The 19,840-nt window shown below is 37.3% G+C and overlaps 1 protein-coding gene across 1 annotated transcript in view; it reads left to right on the top strand.

The window, feature by feature from the left end:
- PAPOLG (poly(A) polymerase gamma) overlaps positions 1-10,085 on the top strand; it is a 33,103-nt gene extending 23,018 nt beyond the window's left edge. The window contains exons 12-22 of the mRNA XM_069494073.1: positions 479-563; positions 957-1,010; positions 2,564-2,683; positions 3,504-3,613; positions 5,364-5,485; positions 5,732-5,907; positions 6,310-6,398; positions 6,476-6,696; positions 7,239-7,304; positions 7,493-7,549; positions 9,662-10,085. Coding sequence (XP_069350174.1) covers positions 479-563; positions 957-1,010; positions 2,564-2,683; positions 3,504-3,613; positions 5,364-5,485; positions 5,732-5,907; positions 6,310-6,398; positions 6,476-6,696; positions 7,239-7,304; positions 7,493-7,549; positions 9,662-9,760 — 1,199 coding nt within the window. The 3' untranslated portion in view covers positions 9,761-10,085. The remainder of the gene's footprint in view (positions 1-478; positions 564-956; positions 1,011-2,563; positions 2,684-3,503; positions 3,614-5,363; positions 5,486-5,731; positions 5,908-6,309; positions 6,399-6,475; positions 6,697-7,238; positions 7,305-7,492; positions 7,550-9,661) is intronic.
- The last annotated feature ends 9,755 nt before the right edge of the window (positions 10,086-19,840 follow it).

Raw genomic sequence — 19,840 nt, 5'->3', positions numbered from 1 at the left:
GTGTTCTGGCCGGGCGCGGTGGCTCACGCCTGTAATCCTAACACTCTGGGAGGCCGAGGCGGGTGGATCGCTTGAGGTCAGGAGTTCGAGACCAGCCTGAGCAAGAGCGAGACCCCGTCTCTACTAAAAATAGAAAGAAATTATATGGACAACTAAAATATATATACAAAAAATTAGCCGGGCATGGTGGCGCATGCCTATAGTCCCAGCTACTCGGGAGGCTGAGGCAGTAGGATCGCTTAAGCCCAGGAGTTTGAGGTTGCTGTGAGCTAGACTGACGCCACGGCACTCACTCTAGCCCAGGCAACAGAGCAAGACTCTGTCTCAAAAAAAAAAAAAAATTTTTTTGTGTTCTGAGAAACAGCATAATATATTTATATTTTGTTACTCAGGAATTTGGTGGGGTTTGAGATTTGGGGGTACAGTGATTTAAGAGCTGATCAATTTTGAAAATCAATCTTTTTTTTTTTTTATTTAGGTCTGGCAGTCACAGATGAAATTCTTCAAGGGAAATCAGATTGGTCCAAACTACTTGAGCCACCAAATTTCTTTCAAAAGTATAGGTATTTGAAATTTTGTAGTGTGTGTGTGTGTGTGTGTGTGTGTGTTTAAGAAGAATGTTAGAGTTGATATATCAGAGGTGACAGCTGTTACTTATATTTCTTAAGCAAGGTAGAAAATAGGTTAAACAGAAATCCTAAGTGATAAGAGAGTTTTTTTATTCTAGTAATATCTAATCTAGTATTAGTGATTTTTAAAAGTGAATTGTTTTTTAATATCAGGATCTAACATTAGTTTTATGAAAAGCAGCATGTTTTAATTTTCATAAACTATGTGCCTGTATTAGCTTTTTTTTTCATGGGGAGGGAGGAAAAAAACAAAGGGATGATGGAAAAGTAGACCCTAACAATTTTTCTGGCTCTTTTTTCCTGATTGTTGATGAAAATTCTTCGTAGACATTATATAGTACTGACTGCTAGTGCATCAACAGAAGAAAACCATCTAGAGTGGTAAGACTTCTATTTCAAGTTCTCTGTCTACTGTGTGGTGACAGTAACATGTTTATATGGAGCTATACCATTTATAAACTTGCTTGATTTTCAAAATTATTATATCTTATTGGTGACTGTTGTATATGACTGTGGAGCCTCATTGTTAAAACTGTGGCATCAAATTAATGTTTTAGAATCAGGAGGGACATGAGATAAAGATTTAAGTACAGATTTTGCTTTTGGTTGCTAAGAGTCAAATTTAAGCAAAATTTTGAGGGAGGTAGATGATTCTGATATCTAGCCCCTTACTGAGTTTTCCATTCTTGCTATCACGTTTTCTTCCATCAAAAGTCAAAAGACAGGACATTTATATATCGTTTTAATTTAGGAAATGGTGGCATGAAAGGTTTCAGAATTTTAAGCTTCTTTCAACAGATAGGAGATATTTTTGGTCAAGGAGCAGTGTATTCTTTCTAGTGCATCTAAATTTATCCCTTCTGGCTTCAGTATATCCACATCCCTGGCTCAATTAGGCAGAAGCTCTTGGGCCACCAGAGATGGTTGTACTTCCCTTGGGTCTGACTCCTGGAAAAGTAAAACACAACAATACTGTCTGATTTTTCCTTCAAAAGTTCAATGCTTATTTCCTTGGTAATTAAAGGGACTGTGACAAAAATCTTTTCAATAAAACAATGTTTAATTGTTTAGATCAGGGGTCAGAAAACTGCAGTCTGGGCCCAATTCAATCTGCCACCTATTTTTTAATAAAGTTTTGTTGGAACACAGCCATGCTTGTTTGTTTATATATTGTCTCTGGCTGCCTCATGCTTCACAGCAAGGTTGAATAAGTTGTAACTGACTGTATGGCCCAAAAAGCCTAAAATGTTTACTACTATCTGACTCTTTACAGAAAACATTTGCCAACCCTTCATTTAGGTAACACTGGAATAGCTCAGACTTTTGTGTATCTGCTGTTGAAGCACATACAATTATGGTGAATAAGTTATTCTAATTCATAGTCAATAAGTTAATACAGCTGAAGTAGGTAGAAAATGCAATTGCAGAAATCTGATGAAACTTTGTATATTTTAGTAGTATCTGATCTGATTTTAGTCAATTCTCTTTCAAATGCAAGCTCTACTATTAATTTTGTGAAAATCAGAACATGATTATTTCATAAATTACGTGCCAATATTAGTGTTTTTGTTCACATTATTTAAATATATAGGATTTGAAGGTGGAAAAAATTTCAGGACCAGATTAACCAACGGTTTTGTTTATGCTCAAGTTGTGACTATTTTATAGTCTTAACTAAGGCAGGATATTTTAGATTCAGGAATGCATTAAATAGATTTGATCTTCTCAAAAAAAATAAAAAGGAGAACACAGAAATTAATTAAGTAACTTGTCATTTACCTGAATGGTATTTTAAACAGAGTTTCTAATATACTGGACTGAATTTCTTAAATGAGCATGTAAAGCTTCATAGCTAATATGCTCTTTGGTTACTTGAGTATAGCTTTCAAATTTAATATGATCATAAGAAAAATCTTGTCTATTGTTTATTTTAGGGTTGGATTAGTAGAATCCAAAATTCGTGTACTTGTTGGAAACTTGGAACGGAATGAATTTATTACTCTTGCCCATGTGAATCCCCAGTCATTCCCAGGAAATAAGGAACATCATAAAGAGTAAGTTAATTGTTTTTTAATATTATATTTCTTAAATAATGTTATTTGACATATACTTTGTTTCAGATTGATTGTGAGATTGTCTGTTTTATTTTTTTGCAACATTACTTCTCACCTGAAAATGTGAGATTGTTGTTTAACAGCCAGCCATTGGTGGGGATGTGATACATTATATGTTTGAGTGTGAGTGGCCATGCTTTACAAATAAATACACACAACTTTGGTAGCCCATAGACCCCAGCAAAAACTCCATCATGATACTGTTTTTGAGACAGAGTCTCACTCTGTTGCCCGGGCTAGAGTGCTGTGGGATTAGCCTAGCTCACAGCAACCTCAGACTCCTGGGCTCAAGTGATCCTTCTGCCTCAGCCACCCGAGTAGCTGGGACTACAGGCATGCGCCACCATGCCCAGCTAATTTTTTCTATATATTTTTAGTTGTCCAGCTAATTTATTTCTATTTTCAGTAGAGACGAGGTCTGGCTCTTGCTCAGGCTGGTCTTGAACTCCTGAGCTCAAACCATCTGCCCGCCTCGGCCTCCCAGAGTGCTGGAATTACAGGTGTGAGCCACCGCGCCTGGCCCATCATAATAATTTGAACATCTTTAAGTATAGATTCAAGTCATTTTCAAAGCCACTTAATCCTCTTTAGAAGGACACAGATAACTTATCAGTGTTCCGGATATCAGTTTTAAGAATTTGGCCAAACCATTGTAATCTATATTTATGAGATAGAGACATAGAGACCAAGTTCTAGTTATGAAATAGCATCTTTAAAATTATTTAAAAGTTAATGAAAATTCTTAAATTTTACTTTATAGCAACAATTACGTATCAATGTGGTTCCTCGGAATAATTTTTCGGAGAGTAGAAAATGCAGAAAGTGTCAACATAGACTTGACATACGATATACAGTCATTTACTGATACAGGTAAGACTTTGTCAACATAGAACTGTGGTTCTCAACTCTGGCTGTAACTCAGTGTCATCTACCTAGGATGTGGCAGGCTATATTATTTTAAAGTTCCACAGTTGGTTAAGTGAATATCGTACATCCATATTGCTATTAAAAAGCAAAAGGCATGTCAGGCAATTTTGAAGACATACTAAATGCGGGGGGCGAGGGGGGAATTGTAGAAGAATGTGTATACTGTGCTACCATTTATATAAATAAGAAAAGAAAAAAATATATATATGTTTGCTTACAAATGCATAGATTCTCTCTGGAAGGATACTTAGTTTTAAAAGAAAATGACAAAGGTAGTTGCTTCTAGGTCAGTGAACCAGTTCTAGGGGACAGTGGTGAGGAGACGTCACTGAATACTGGAACCCTTTGAGTTCTGTACCATGTGAGCATATTATTTATTTTAAAACAAAAAGAAAGAAAACTAAAACTCTGCTGGTGGTTCTTATGTACACAGCCAGGGTTTGTAGTCACAGTCATAAAGATGACTTGATTTTTATGTTTTTTATATGAAATAAATATCAGTAGGTACAGACTTGCTGAATATGTTTCAGGATTAATGAAAGGAGTGTCTTTCACAACTGGCCCTCTAACAACACCTCTCTGGAATATCGTAGTATATCTGTTATAAATTTGGAGTTGTCAGTAATCTAGACTAGTATACATTCATACTGTTAGTATTCTTGGTTGGGTGCATCTGAGTTTCCTAAATCTTTTTGTACTAGCCCTCACATTTATCATGAAAATGCAGATTCTTGTGCTTCATCTTAGAACCACTAAATCACACTCTCTGAGAATGGAGCCAGAGAATGTGCAGCTTGAACAAGCAATTCTTTTATAAGCAATCTGTAATGAAAACATTAAATATAAATTTTTCCATTCTAATTCGGGCTCCAATTTTTCAAAAAGAAGGTTGGGAAGCTCTATTATTAAAGATTTATAAAATGTTCTCTTCCAGATGAGGAAGCTTGAGGCCCCAAGAGATCAAATAATTTACCACATTTCACAGTAATTGCTGTGCAAAACAAGCTTCCTATCCCTGTCTTCAGTGGGCTTATAATCTAATTAGGTATTCACAATTAAAATGTATTAAGAAATTTGTGTGGTAGTTAATAAAACTGATTTTCTTATAAGGTGTGAAAAGCACTGCAGTGGGAATCTAGTGCTGTGTGTATTATGATCCCAGCAAGGCATTCAGAGCTGTTGAGCCTCATTTTCTACGTCTACTACAAGGATGTGCTTGTATATAGATGGCTTCTGATGTCTGACATTGTATGACTGGTGTGGGCTACAATAGTAAAGCCTCACGTAGGACAGTTTGAATTGCATCTTGGATATTTGGTATAAGAATTAGCTTAGAGTTGGGCAAGTAATTATGAGGAGAGATAGCCTTTTGGGAAAACAGCAGAAACAATGAAAAAACCTTTTTTTCCATACATTTATTTTGTTAATGAGGTTTGACTATGAGAAAGTCTTAGAATATGGACATGGAAACACTAGTGGATTCTTGAATAGGCTTGTGACATGATAGAAATGTTTTAGGAATATTTGTTTTCTAAGAGGGATGCATGCATGCTTGCATGGGTGGGTGGGTAGGTGGTGGTGGTGGTGGTGGTGGTGGTGCGGGGAGATGTTAAAGATAAATGTATTTCAGAAAAATCAAACAGCCCTTGGTTTAAAAAGAATTTTCCCATTTAACATATTGACATCGTTACAGTGTATAGACAAGCAAACAATATAAACATGCTAAAGGAGGGAATGAAAATTGAAGCAACTCATGTAAAGAAAAAACAGCTTCATCACTACCTTCCCGCAGAGATTCTTCAGAAGAAGAAAAAGGTGAGTTTGTAATCTTCACTCTCTGGTGTGGTTCCACTCATACAAATGATCTGGGACTAAATTTGCATTCTTACAGCTCCCAAACCTATTAAGGAAATAAGGATGGTATAGACAGTCCAATCTAGGACTAAAATTTCATCTTCATTAATCACATGAGATAATTTGCTTATATGTATTTCAGAATTGAAACTATTCTTTACATTCTCGTTTACTTTTTGAAATCCTAAAAGCTTTCTCCTCTTTCAGCAAAGTCTCTCTGATGTCAGTCGAAGTTCAGGCGGACTTCCATCTAAAAGATCATCTCTGGATAGCAATTGTCTGGATAGCTCCAGAGACACTGATAATGGGACACCTTTTAATTCCCCAGTGTCTACAAACAAATCTTCCAAGCCTGATAGTCCTCCTCCTGGAGAAGTGGAAAGGTTTGTATTTCAGATTTGTCCTTTTCGTCTTCTGTTTATTTGAGGATACTGTAAATTTTTCTATACCTTTGATAAATGCCTTTTTTAATTGTTAAAAGATTTTTTTATAAGCTGCTAGTAAGTTTCTGTTTAGAAATACCTAACAATTTGTGGGCTTCCATAGGAGTTAGTATAGAGTCATGAGCATATGGAATTAGATAAGTAAACAGAAATGTACAAGTTTTCTGCTTAAATTTTTCTCTCTTAATTCTCACCGGATCCTTTGCCTTTTTTCCCCCTTTTCCTTCAATGCAGTGTTTAAAGTAGTACTTGAAAGAAGGTATTTCTAAGTGGTATAATAAGAATGTTTTAAATAAGTAATATTTCAATCATTTATTGATGATAATTTAACCCTTTTACTAGGAGTAGTGCTGAACCTGCTGCTATAATTGTGGAGAAGCCACAGAGTGTCCCACCAGCACAAGGGCTGTCCATTCCAGTCATTGGTGCAAGTAGGTATCTAAAATTTATTGTTAATTATTCTACTACATAAATATATAGTTATTAAAATCTTTTTCTTCCTTTTCAGAAGTTGACTCTACAGTAAAAGCTGTATCACCCCCAGCTGTGTGCACCATTCCTACTGTAGTAGGACGAAATGTCATCCCTAGAATTACAACACCCCATAACCCTGCCCAGGGACAACCGCATCTGAATGGAATGTCAAACATAACTAAGAATGTTACACCCAAGAGATCCCATTCCCCGTCCATAGATGGGTCTTCTAAGAGGTTGAAAGACATAGAAAAGGTAAAGTTACAACTTTAGTAGCGATTTGATAGTTGATTTTTTTTTAAGTTAACTTACTAAAGAAACTTAAAATTCTCCATAGTTATGTTAGTGTTCCCTAGGAGTTGACTGGAAAGAATATTTACCCAAACCCCAAAGGAATAATATTAATTGCTCATCCTAAATTCATATTATTAATGTGTCAGAAACTTTGAATGATTAGTCTAAATTTCTCCATGATTTACACAGAAGTCATTATTGGTAACTAAATTATCTTATTTCTTGTGTGTTATAACATTGATTTCCTCTGCTTCCAGCAGGTGGTGGTAAAACTATATTTTATTTGTTATAATTTGAATTGATTTAACTTAAAAGATCACTCAAACTGTAGAAATTAAGGGTAACAGTTGAATTCAATCTAATTTAAATTCTCTTCCCTCCCAATCTGTGTTTGTAATAGTTTTTGATGATAGCCTAATAACTAGTTAGTCTCCCAGTTCATATAGATTTGTATGTTTTTTGCAGGTATGTAATAGCAACTCATTTTAATGTTTTAATTTTAGTTTATTCGACTTGAATCAACATTTAAGGACTCCCGTGCTGCTGAAGAGAGAAAAAGAAAATCAGTGGTAAATATATTAATAGTGTGCTTCAGAATATTTACTTTAAAGAGGCACGTAGCAGGAAAAGTACTATATTAGAAAGTAGATCAGATTAGATCTACTGTTGGGTTTTGGTTGTGTTTTATTTCAAGTAGGAATGAGCATCTGCATATAGGAAAGAAAGTTTTCACTTATATATAATCTTCTGTTTTTAGGATGCCATTGGAGGAGAATCTATGCCTATTCCAACTATTGATACATCACGCAAAAAGGTAACAGATAATCTTATTCATAGGTAAAAACTCGTAGGTAATCTCTAAGTACCAAAAGCTTATTAAGAGCCTAGCACTGGAAATGGGTAAGATTTTGTCCCCATCCTCAAGGATAAACACTATAGTTGAGATTGGAGTTAGTTGGAGATAGCAAACAAAGTATATAGTCCTCAATGTGTGTACTTCAAAAGTCTAGAAAAGGGAGTAAAGAAGACTTCATGATTTATGTTCACACTTGGTTTTTTATTTCTCTTTAAAGAAGCAGTTGGGTGCTTAGCACAGGAATTTCTTACCAGCACCTGATAGTTTATCGTTTGTTGTAGACCACTGCTTACAGTCAAAATTTAGGCTTGATAATTAGGAACCATGGGTATTAATATTTTGGAGGAACCAAATGTAGCAGTGTACGTAGTAAATATCTTTAGACCCCAAGCTAAAGAGCCCCTAAATTGTAATTTCAAGTTTTATTATTTGAGGAATTACTATTGAAACTAATAATAATATGTAGTATTAAGCATGGTTAGCTAATTAGCAGATGCTCAAAAAGCAGCCTTGTGTAAATCAGAGAAAACCATTCTCTGAGAGTATACAAGGAACACAATGCCTTGTTTTCACCCCTCCCATTAAAGAATAAAGTTTCTCATCACAATCAGCTTCACCCTGCCAGGTTCTCCAGGATGTATTAGCCATTTTAAAGTAAAATATTATGCTCACAGGCTATTAGTTGCAGAATTTGTAAAATTTCTCATTCAACAGAAGACTGAGTTACAGACCATTCGCGGTGGCTTACACCTATAATCCCTAGCACTCTGGGAGGCCCAGGCGGGAGAGTCCGTTGAGCTCAGGAGTTCGAGACCAGCCTGAGCAAGAGCAAGACCCCATCTCTACTAAAAATAGAAAAAATTAGTTGGGCGTGGTGGTGTGCACCTGTAGTCCCAGCTACTTGGGAGGCTGAGGCAAGAGGATAGCTTGACCCCAGGGGTTTGAGATTGCAGTGAGCTATGATGACACCACTGGACACTGTACTGTGGCCCAGGTGACAAGAGTGAAACTCTGTCTCAAAAGAAACAGAAACACAAAAACTGAGTTACAAAAAATATGAATTATATTATGTGTGATTTTTGACATGTTAAAGTATAAGAGAGTAAAATGAGATGTCTAGATTTTAAAATATTTCAAGTGAAGGGTAAGTAGATATACCAAGTAAATGTGGCAAAATTTTAATAATGTCTGACACTTGGTTATGGCATCTAAGTCTCCATTGCCCTATTCTGTACTTTTATGTAGTCTTAAAAGTTTTCATAATTTTTTGAATGGATGTAGATATGAAATAGATATTTGTTTAGTCAAGGTAACACAAGAGGAAGATTAAGCAGTCATCTCTTGACAAGAAACTAAGATACTATTTCCATCCTACACAAGTCTGTATTTTAGGGGTCTTTCTTTGCTTCTCAATTTCTTGGATTTTTGGCTTCACTGTATAGTAACCTTTGATACCCTCAGAATCCCTCAAACAGATGTCCCTGAATTTCACCATGACCAAAGTTACTTAGCTTGATTACAAAGTTCAGTTTTCCTGAAAACTTAAGTATCTGACAACTGAGTTATAGTATTCTTCTCCATGACTGTATTAAAGAAACTAATTGAGGGACTTAACTCTCAGATATCAACTTTTCCTCCACAACACACTCATTTTTTACCTCATGTCCTAAGAGGGCTTAGTCAGCACGCACTTTTAGTCACCATGCACTTCCTATTTCTCTTTACCATTGCCTAACTTTTAAGGAGGATGGCATTCTTTATGCATTTCTCACTCCTGATATGGCCATTGGTTTAACAAAGTCCTCTTTTCGTGTACCTATTCACACTCCTGCCACGTCTACCCTTTCTCTTATCCAGCCATCTGCTTTTCTCCTCTGACTGTAAAAAGTAAAACAGTTTCAAAAGCAAGAAACGTGTGACTACTGGAAGAAAATATTCAACACATACTTGAGTGTTTAGGAGCCCAAGGGATTTGGAGAAAAACTTGGGAGTTTTGTGACTGATTTAACTAGTTGGGCCTTCATAATATATATGTGCTTTTCCTTTGTTGTTCCTATTTTTTTCTAATAGAGACTGCCCAGTAAAGAATTACCAGATTCATCATCACCAGTTCCAGCAAATAACATCCGTGTCATCAAAAATTCCATTCGACTGACCCTTAATCGGTAAAAGCAGTGCCTCCTCACTTAAGTGAACAAGCAATCATTTAGTGGCATAGGTGCAGCCACTGTTTTTCAAATAGAAGTGGCTGTCACACATAAAACCAGGTGAAAGTTACAGTCATCAGCCTAACGACCTTGAAGTGGTTTTGAACTCTCACACTTTGACCTGCAGATGCTGTAGCATTCTCTCACTGACTGCTACGTACACTTCTGAAGATCACCTACTATCAAATTGTCATCTACAGTATTATGGCTTTGCATTTGGAGGTTTTACTGCCTTAACTTTCAATGCTTGTTTCTTTGTTATGGGAACCAGTTCTTGGCCACTTGGACACCGATAAAACAAGTCCTGAACTCTTTTTTTTTTTTTTTTTTTAAGTCTTATGTTGTAATCATTGTATAGAACTGAAAAAGTTGAAAACAAACAAAAAAAAAATTGTCTTGTAATTTTCCAAATGTTAACACATTTACTTTCACATTGAAGCCACTTTGTGAAACCTGAGATAAATGAATGTGAGGTATCTTTTCTGCTTTCCTCATTTGTGTAGATGTACTGTCTGTTCTGTTGATTTAAATTATTTTTTTCCAGATTGGCACATGGAATATTTAAACTTTCATTTTTTTGTGCCTTTCTGTCCAAATGTTGCATAGCTACCAGGGAGGATTAGTCCAGTGATTACATAAGAGTTGGGCACCATAAATTCTCTATATTTTGCCTCCCATGGAGGCCTTTGAAATGCATCTTTATTAAAAATCAAAATATAACCAGGATACTGAAAGTCAGTATATGAATGGTGAAATTGTTACATATCCTATCTCATGCCATTCTTGTTAGTTGACTGGTATTTTTTATTGAGGAGCAACTCATTGCAGCATCAACAATAAGATACCTTTAAGTCTGGCAAACTTGTATTTTTGAGGTGTAAAATTAACTCGGCATGATAACTCCTGACCATTATTTACCCCACAACTTCAAACAGTTTCTTCACAGACTAGGCATGCAGAAATAAGCAGTGGATTTTATTGAAACCTAAAGGCATTTTTGAATGACATTGTTACCAACCATTAATTGGCTCAGGACCTTTGTAGTTTTTATTTAACTATATGAGTTGTCTTTTTTACACTGCTTTTTTCAATGCATTTCTTAATATTTTTTAAGTTTCATGAACGCATGCTCAGTTTATTAAAATCCATAACCATGTAATTCTTCTTGTAATATGTTGATTCAGTGTTTTGTAAATGAAGTCGTATGTATTTTCAGAGTATTTTTGTATGTACTGTAAGATACCATCTTTTCAAAGAGAAACCTTTAAAACCTTTACTGTCTCTCTTTAGTCTAATTTTTTAAATATGGATTATGCTTGAATTATTATATTTAAAATGAAAATGTATAGATTTCACAGCCAGGAATGCCAGTATATATTACCTTCTTCAGCTTTCACTCAGCACTTAGTAGGTCCAATAGGAAAAACACAAAATGTTACATTGAATAGTTGGGGTTGGGAGAATACCTGGTTGTGTATTTTATAGGACGCCATCTAGCCAGTGGAGAAATAGTAATCCGTTTTCTCTTGCAAGCTCTTTACCGTTGAGTTGAAATTCTTGCATTTTGATTGAGAGCAGAATCCTCCTCCCTTTCCCACTCCTGTTCCCTGACTGCTAGGTCTCTGAAATGCAAAAGCTAGTGTTTAACTTATACAAAGGAAAACATGGAAAAACATCTTAGAAGTAGAAAAGAGCAAGGAAAAAATGATTCTTCTGTTATTCACTTTTTATATAGCAAAAGACAAGAATGAAATCCCATAACCAAGTTGTAGCTTCCTTGGCAAAGGTGTTCTCTTAGCTGACCCTTTTCCTTTATTCAAATATTTTGGGATTTGTTCTGCAAATACTCTATCTGAGCAAAAGTGAATGATTATGAAAAGACTGAATAATTGTCACCTGACTCCAACTTTTGAAAAATTATTTAGTACGGGATTTGATTAAATTTTATATACTTGATGTGTGTGAATTTCTCTATTTAATATCCCCTGCTTTTAAATTGGCCTTCAAAGTCTCTAAGAATTCCCTATATATCCACGTTTACCCTATTATGTAAACAGATTCTTTGGAGTGACTAGTGGAATTTTTCTTCAAAAAGAAAGCAATAAGCCTAACCCTTGTACTATATTATAGTCATTTCTCTTGGATTAAGGGTCCATTCAACAACCAAGACATGGTCAATGGTTCAACATTAGAACCCTCAAAGGTAATATTCTTCAACCTGTTTGGTAACTGAGGAATTGATTAGATACTTTTGAGATGGTGAGTTTGTCAGAAATACAGTGTTTTCTATCCTGATGAGTAGGTAGAACTTTCAGTGCATTTTGTTACCATAGTAAGAGGCCTCCATTGTACTGGTTACAATTAGGTAAAAGGAGAAGGTATGGTCTGGGATCACGATCAGAGGCACTAAGTACATGAGTTTGTCCTCAAGTGTGAAACTGTACCTAGAAATATATTTTGTAAATTCTTACAACTTGTTCTTCAATATATAGACATGTTCATTTTCACAAGGGTATTAAGTTTCAATCTGATTTTTCAGTAACTAGCTCTGGATAACAGTATAAGTGAAAGGAAAACAGTTATCTACTAGTTTAAACCTTAGAGACTTAAACTAATTCAAGATAGGAGGTACATGTCTTAAAACTTTATAAAATTGGTACGGGAGAATAAATTTTAAAAGTCTGTTAGTGCTTAAAATAAGAGCAACTTTGTCTTAAGGCATCAATTGAGCAGTACTAAAATGCTTACTTTACTATAGTAGCAGTAATTCAAGATGGACAGTGTCAAAATGGGTTAAACTATGTTCCACAGCTTTGAAATAGGAATTCCTAACTTGGGGATCATGAACCCTTAGAGAATCCTTTGTAATTGTGTATAAGAAGTTTTTGTTTATATGCATTTTTCTGGGGGAAGTTCATAGCTTTCATCAGCTTTTCAAAGTGGTTCATGACCCAAAAAATTGTGGGGTAGGGGTTAGGAATCACCAGGATTGAATAATTCTGGAATATTTAGAATTTCCTTCATTTGATTTTGTTGTGGTATATATATTTCTGAAAATATACCACAGCTCTTAACTACAGTAAAATGGGCTGATGAAGGACTCTGGAACACCAAATTTATGTTTATATACTTCAGTTGAAACCATGAAGTCCTCAGCATTTAGAAAAATGGTTATCAGATTTACATACGTCCACATGATAACTTATATTCATTAACAGGGTCAAACTTTAGTTCAACAAATTTCCACCTAATATTGATTAGAGTACAATAGCTTAGAATCGTCATTAGAATGGTAGACAATAGAACTGATCATTAAAGACCCTAATCCTTTGAGTTCCATAGAATTAAAATTCTCTCTTGCCCCTCCATGTTTGTGGTTCAGGCCAGAACAAACCAAATAGAACAATAAAAAATATTTTTTGTATAAATAAAATTGTGTGTGTGTTTAAATAAACAACTATCTATTAAATTCCAAACTTGAGACTTTAAATTGGTCATGATGATAGTAACAAATAGTACTAATGATGGGAGAAAACCACCAGTCTCAATAATGGTAACTATTTCCTTAAGATTTTTAAAAAGAATTGTACAAGGTCACATCTTTCCCAAATTCCCTATTTTTTCAGAGAAAATTTTTCTGATATAATTTTATATTTGAAATTAGTTGAACATAATATGATCATCAAGCTTGCTATAATTTTTAAGCTATTGCTGCATTTGAGCAAAGACCCGGGCAATTACCTTATAAAGTACTTAGGATATCTTTGAGGTAAATGGTGCTATATCACTCCACAGTATTATGTAAAATGAATGCAGCTGCTGTTCCTTTCTAGATAGCTGTTTGTGTAGTTCATAATAATTTTTCCTGCCTTTTATTTGGTTGTACACATGAGCCTCATTATTTGTCTGGAATAAGTAATCAAATAAACTTGCTTTGATAAATAGGTGATGATTGAGTGATATTATTTGGTAGTAACTCAGAAGTACTCAAGTCTTTACTTAGCTATTTTTCAAACTGACAACCAATTTGGTCATTTACCACTCAGACACTTTTTGGTAGATAACTGTATCCATTTAATATGAAAGCAAAGCTCAGACTCAATTTTCCTCACACAGAATCATTTATTAAACATAAGCAAGCAGTAGCTCAATAAATACAACCTGCTGTATAAGCTTAACAAAGTGTCCCAGCTTTCTGTCATGGGTGATCTGACCACACTTTCATGAAAGGGCCACTTGAGGCGTCTCTGTCAAATACTGGGGCAAAACTCTGTTATGCTTGTGGTCAGGATCAGGCAACCAGAGTCCTCCATACTAATGGCTGGACACAGGTGCATCTAGCCATCAAGCTTTGGACATTATCCATACAAGTTACGGAGCTTGTTACATTCTTAACACCTCTCCTTGTAAAAATGGACAGTGACTTGTTTTTAGCCAATCCACATAGTAGTACTGGATTCACAAATGAGTGCTTTTGTGTCTCCGTCATTAGGATTATTAACAAGCTATTCATGTCACCAGTGGAAACACATTTGACATTTATTAAGCTAATTAGCAAAGTCTATTGTATTGATTGAGTTATGGATAACAAGGCCTTTCAATTGTCACTTATGGAGTATGGGCATCCCAATTGGATTGTCAGCTAACCATCCCTGGAGTGTGAATTTCTGATTGGGGCAATTCTGCTCCTAGAATAATGTAAATTGCAGAACAGGTTTTTTGTGGATCCAAATATGTTGTATTAAGGGCAAAAACAGAATGTACTGCTTTTAAATTCCCTATTCTAAAAACTATCTTTTAAGCCATATGATTTACTGAATAGTTTTTAAAAAGACACACTTCCAGCTGGTTGGAGTGCAGTGGTGTATACAACTAATTGATCACAACCAGTTACAGCTTCCTTTGTTCCTTCTTCACTCCCACTACTTCATTTGACTAGCTGAAAAAGAAAAAAAAAAGAAAGAAGACATATTTTCGAGCCCTTCTTTGCCAATCTTTGATTATTGACATTTTTTACTTTATGCTGCACAGAGACTTCCATGATATCCTGGCCAGAGTGAATCACTCTACCTTTTCAACATGTTACGTGTACCTGTAACGTTAGTGTAATGTTCAGTTTACCTGTTTGTTTCCCCTGACAAGATTGTAGGTTTGAGAATGGTAACCTTTACCCAAGAATCTTTATGTAGTGAATGCCCAGAAAATGCTGAAGAGGAAAACAACATTCGTTTGGGGGAGTTGTTTAGTTTTTTGCCTAACCTGAATAGGATTATCTTGAAGAGAGGCCTGATGAAGGAACTAAGAGGAAAGAAGGCAAACAAAACAAAAACTGTTAAGACATGTTTTCAGAACTTCAACTGTAATCCTTAGTAAGAAATACATTTTATACTGCAAACCAGCACATGTATGAATATATATGAACGTGTGTATGATTTATATATGTATACACACATAAAACAAGTTCACAAAATTTTTTCCTTATTAGAGGTGTGATAGAGATTTTGTTTTATTTCATTTTTTAAAGTGCTTACTGTGATTTCATTAAGGTGATTTTACTACCTGTCTTGAGTCATGACCTGCAGTTTGAAATATACTGCATTAGAAGTTCTCTCCCCAAAAGTTCACCTCAAACGTGGGTCATCTCTCTTTATTCTGTCTGTTCTATAATGCAAATTGTTATTGCAAACAGTCTCAGAAAGGACAGTAGTATGAAGGAAGTAAGAGAAGTACATGAGGTATAGAAATTCCTTTCTCCCAAGGAAAAATTCTTACCTAAAAAATTTAACATCTTTGCATCAATCAGCAACAAAGAAAAAACATAAAAGCCAAAAATCATGAAAAAGCACAAATTGGGACATTTGGAAGGTATTTATCTTAATATTGGCCAGTTGACCTCAGCTGGCCAAGGGATGACATCAATCGTACAGAGTGGACTGGGATAAACTGAAGAATGACAGAGGTATCAACCAAGATTTGCTCAAGTGAGATGCATAAACTACTCGTTTAGAAAATTCTATTGTACATGGCTCTCATATAACATCCCAACATGATCCAGAAATGCAAGGATACTAGATTATAGGGGTCCAATAGTAAAAGTATTACTATCTCCTGGGAAGTTCCAGACCATAATTATAAAAGCATTTAATATGTACTAAGCATTTACAATGTGCCCTTTAAAACATTATGGCACTTAATCTTTATGATGACCCTATGAGGTAAACACTATTATCCTTATTTTACAAGTGAGGAAATTGAGACTTAGATTACGTAACCAATTTTAAATTGCATAACTATTCAGTGGCAAACTCAGGAAGTATGATTCAAAATCCAAGCGCTCAACCATATCCCCCATTTATGAAGGAAGTCAGATGGAGGCATGCATCAAATCCCCACCACCCTACGTAGTTCCATGTCTGGAACTTTTGAGGGTAGCCAGCAAGCAGCAACAAATGGTTGTTTGTGTCAAGATGCAGGGGACGCTGTGGCCTCCTGCAGAAAGCTCACTTCTAACCTGGCTCTTCCACTTACATCTGTGTAACTTTGACACTTAACTTCCCATGCTTTGTAGTCTCCCATCTGAAACACTTGCCCTTCAAACCTCGCAGGGTAGCTATGACATGAAAATATTCCAAAAGATCAGCAGCACTTTTTGAATAGGGTAGACACACAGTTAATCTCACAGGATAACAGCTACGTAGCATTCCATCAGACCAGGTTGGAGGAGAAAAACAAAGGGATCAAGGAGGAGTATCACCAAAAAGAAGAAAAAAGAAAGAAAATGAAGGTTTACCTGATATGCTTGGACATAGTGAGAAGGTATTAACACTCTATCAAAGAGCTTGAGAACAACTAAGTAAATTCTTTTTAATGTTACATTTTAATTTCAGAGAAATCCAAAAGCTAAATAAAAGGAAATGTAACTACAGTATTATACCCCATGGTTCAGCTGTGAATATTCACAGTCTTCTTAATAATGTAAGTAGAGGCCAGGCATGATGGCTCACACCTGTAATCCCAGCACTTTGGGAGCCCAAGGTGGGAGGATCACTTGAGCCCAGAAGTTGGAGGTTGTAGTGAGCTATTATTGCACCACTGCACTCCAGTCTGGGTAATAAAGCAAGACCTTGTCTCAAAAAAAAAAAAAAAAAAACCCACAATACTGAGTTAGCCAAAAATTGTAATGATTGAGGGATGGGGGAATGAGAGAGAGCAGGGTATAAGAGAATGAAATCCTCATCTTCAGTGGTAGTAAGTAGAAAATATCTAAAACTGAAAAATCTAGAATGGTATAATCAAGTTATTTAGAAATATGTAAGTAGTAGAAGAAAAGTCTTAAAATGTTGAAAATGGTTGCCTCTGGGGGCAGAAATCAAAATAAGGAAGAGGAAGATAGATGACTTTTTTTCTTTTTAAAAAATAAGACTTGTAGAACTTTGACTTTTAAACCAGTATATCCACTGTCTAACCAGTATGGGGGAGGAGAATGTTGTAGACTTTGAAGCAGGTAGACCTAGGCAGATACTTCAGCTACATCTCTTACCACTTATGGGACCTTAGGCAAATTTCTTCACCTCTTTTGGTTCTAGGTTACTAATTTGTAAAGTGGGAACATCAATACCCATTTCACAGGAGAAGTATAGTGAAGTGTTTAAGAGGCTGTATAGTCTGACTGCCTAGGCTGAAATTCCAGCTCTGGCATTTACTTATTGACGGTGAGGAACTGTGGATATTAATCTCTCAGTGCTTCAGATTTCCCTTCTGAAAAATGGTGATTATAATAACTGAACCTACCTCAAAGAGTAGCTAAATGAATTAAAAGAGGCAATCCAAGAGTTCCTGGAATATAGTGGAGCTTAGTAGATCACTTGGAGGCATTATGAGTTACAAGAAACAGCTATGCCAGGCACTACATGGCGCTTCACCCACAATGGGCATCCCCCCTCCTAAAAAGACATCACAAGAATCAGGGAAGAAAGCCGGTGTCTGTCTCCCCAGCCGGACTGAAGGAATAATAGATCTCCACCTCCCAGGCAATGGTCCGGAGACATGTGGCCCCTGCCCTTCTCCCAACATACTTCTCAGAAGTTGTTTTAACTGGAGAAATGTGTAAGACTCATTGAATTCTTATAAAGTTTCACTGAGTTGTTCTTCAGTCCACTTAAAGATGATAATAGGCTAGCTGAGATGAGAAAGGTTATCAGACCCATCTCTGCTAGCCCAGGAGTCCCAGAATGCCTTGCAGAGTGCACCACCAGTGTGTAATATATTCTACAGAGGAAACAGACATCCTGATTTCAGATCAGACTGGATTTGGAGAATGGGCGACACATGGAGAGATGGCCACAGGAATAATCTAAAGCCATCCCCATACCCAGATGTACCCATATCTCATTACTCCCACCTCTCCTAGGAGTAAGACAAGACTGTCTAACCCAGATCCCAAGTCACTTCCTGCCAGGGCTTCACAGTAGTTCAAAGAACTTCTAAGTGCAGGTTCTTTCCAAATAGATTGGTTTCTTGAAACTCACAAGAAGTCAAACACCAGAAAAGAGGGGATTTCTGAAAGCCACCCACTAGGATGGCAACTGGTACTTGGTAATTTCAAATATTAAGAAAAGAAAAAAAACTGGCGTTGATTAGGCAGTATCTAATCTCCCTAAGCACAGGAAGTGAAGGCGATTGAGTCTGATTTGCAGGAGGCCCTGAGGTTGCACAAAGCCATCACTCCCCCAGCAAGGCCCACTCAGTGCCTGCAGAGACGCCTGCTGTGCCTGCCTCCAGCTGAGCTCTACAGAGGGAAAGCACCTTTAAATTCCTTGCGAGCTCTGCAACCAATCTGCTGGTGTTGGGGGAGAATAACCCCAGGGTTGAATGTAGTAGGACAATTAGGAGTTTTCCAGGCAAAAAAGGGGTGTGTGTGTGTGTGTGTGTGTGTGCGTGTGTTTGGGGTGGGAGGATGTAAGTTAAAGGGTGGACAGCAGTACAGAGGAAATAGTGTGCAAAGGATGGGGGTTCTTGTAGCAGGGCCGTGTGAAAGGAGTATTGGTGGCATTTGGGGAAAACTTATAGGAAGAGGCTGGAAATGTAGGCAGAGTCCCACTATCCATGGAGGGGAGGGAGAGATAGAGCCATGGAGACAGGGAGGAGGCTCCTGCTACGGTCTAGCTAAGAGATGGGGACAAGGGAAACTAAGGTAGGGTGAAGGAGGACGTTGCCGAGCTTTCGGCGGTAGGCAGGATGGGATCTGTTGACAAGCTGGATTAAAGAGTGGAGGATAGTGCCCACCTTCCTTGGGTTGGAAGGCAGATTGTATCGTCATCAAGTCAGATCAGGGGAGGGTTAGGATCCTGAATTCAGAGTTGGCGACGCTGACCTTGAGCTGGTCACGTTTGTCCACGTGGAGATGTACAGTCGACCATGGGAAACACTCTCCAGTGGTCTGCAGCCCAGGAGAGAGGCCTTGGCTGGATGTCCGGGTTTCACAGGCGGCAGAGTCATGCTTATAGATGTCTGTTAGGGGGACCCTCAGCTCCCAGCCTCCCGAGAGGGGATCCCCAGTGACAAGAGCGCGCCGACCCCTGCACCCTAGCCCCGGGGCTGGCCCAGAGGGCGGTGCATGGGGGGGGGGGGACTGAGCATGAGCAGCCCACCCCTGCGGCCGACTCTGGTTCGCTTTGCAGCCTCCACCCCACGCGGCCGCGGCTGCCCTGGGCCTGCCAGGGGGCTTGTGTACAGAGCGAGCCCGCTTGGAGCAGGCCAGCGGCTCCGACCTACTCTATGAGTAATAAGGCGAGCATTTTGATCTCCGTCTGCCTCCTACAAACTCACGAGGGAGAAGAGACAGTGTCATGTATTGAAACCCACCTCCAGACTCCCAACAGTATTAATTTGCGTTTTGTTTGGTATACTTTCTCCTCCTCTGCAGTCCAAGCAGGTGGCCAGGCCTAGTTCCTTTCCTGAGATGTTTGCAGGGTAAAAAACACATGGGTTGTCTATGCTCGGTGTTCGTGGGGTGAAGGCTTTGAAAGCTGCAAAAGGAAAG

The sequence above is a fragment of the Eulemur rufifrons genome, chromosome 19 (assembly GCF_041146395.1).
Source record: "Eulemur rufifrons isolate Redbay chromosome 19, OSU_ERuf_1, whole genome shotgun sequence".
In the NCBI taxonomy this organism is placed as follows: Eukaryota; Metazoa; Chordata; class Mammalia; order Primates; family Lemuridae; genus Eulemur; species Eulemur rufifrons.
Note: the sequence above shows the minus strand (reverse complement) of the source record. Positions and strands in the feature narration are given on the sequence as shown.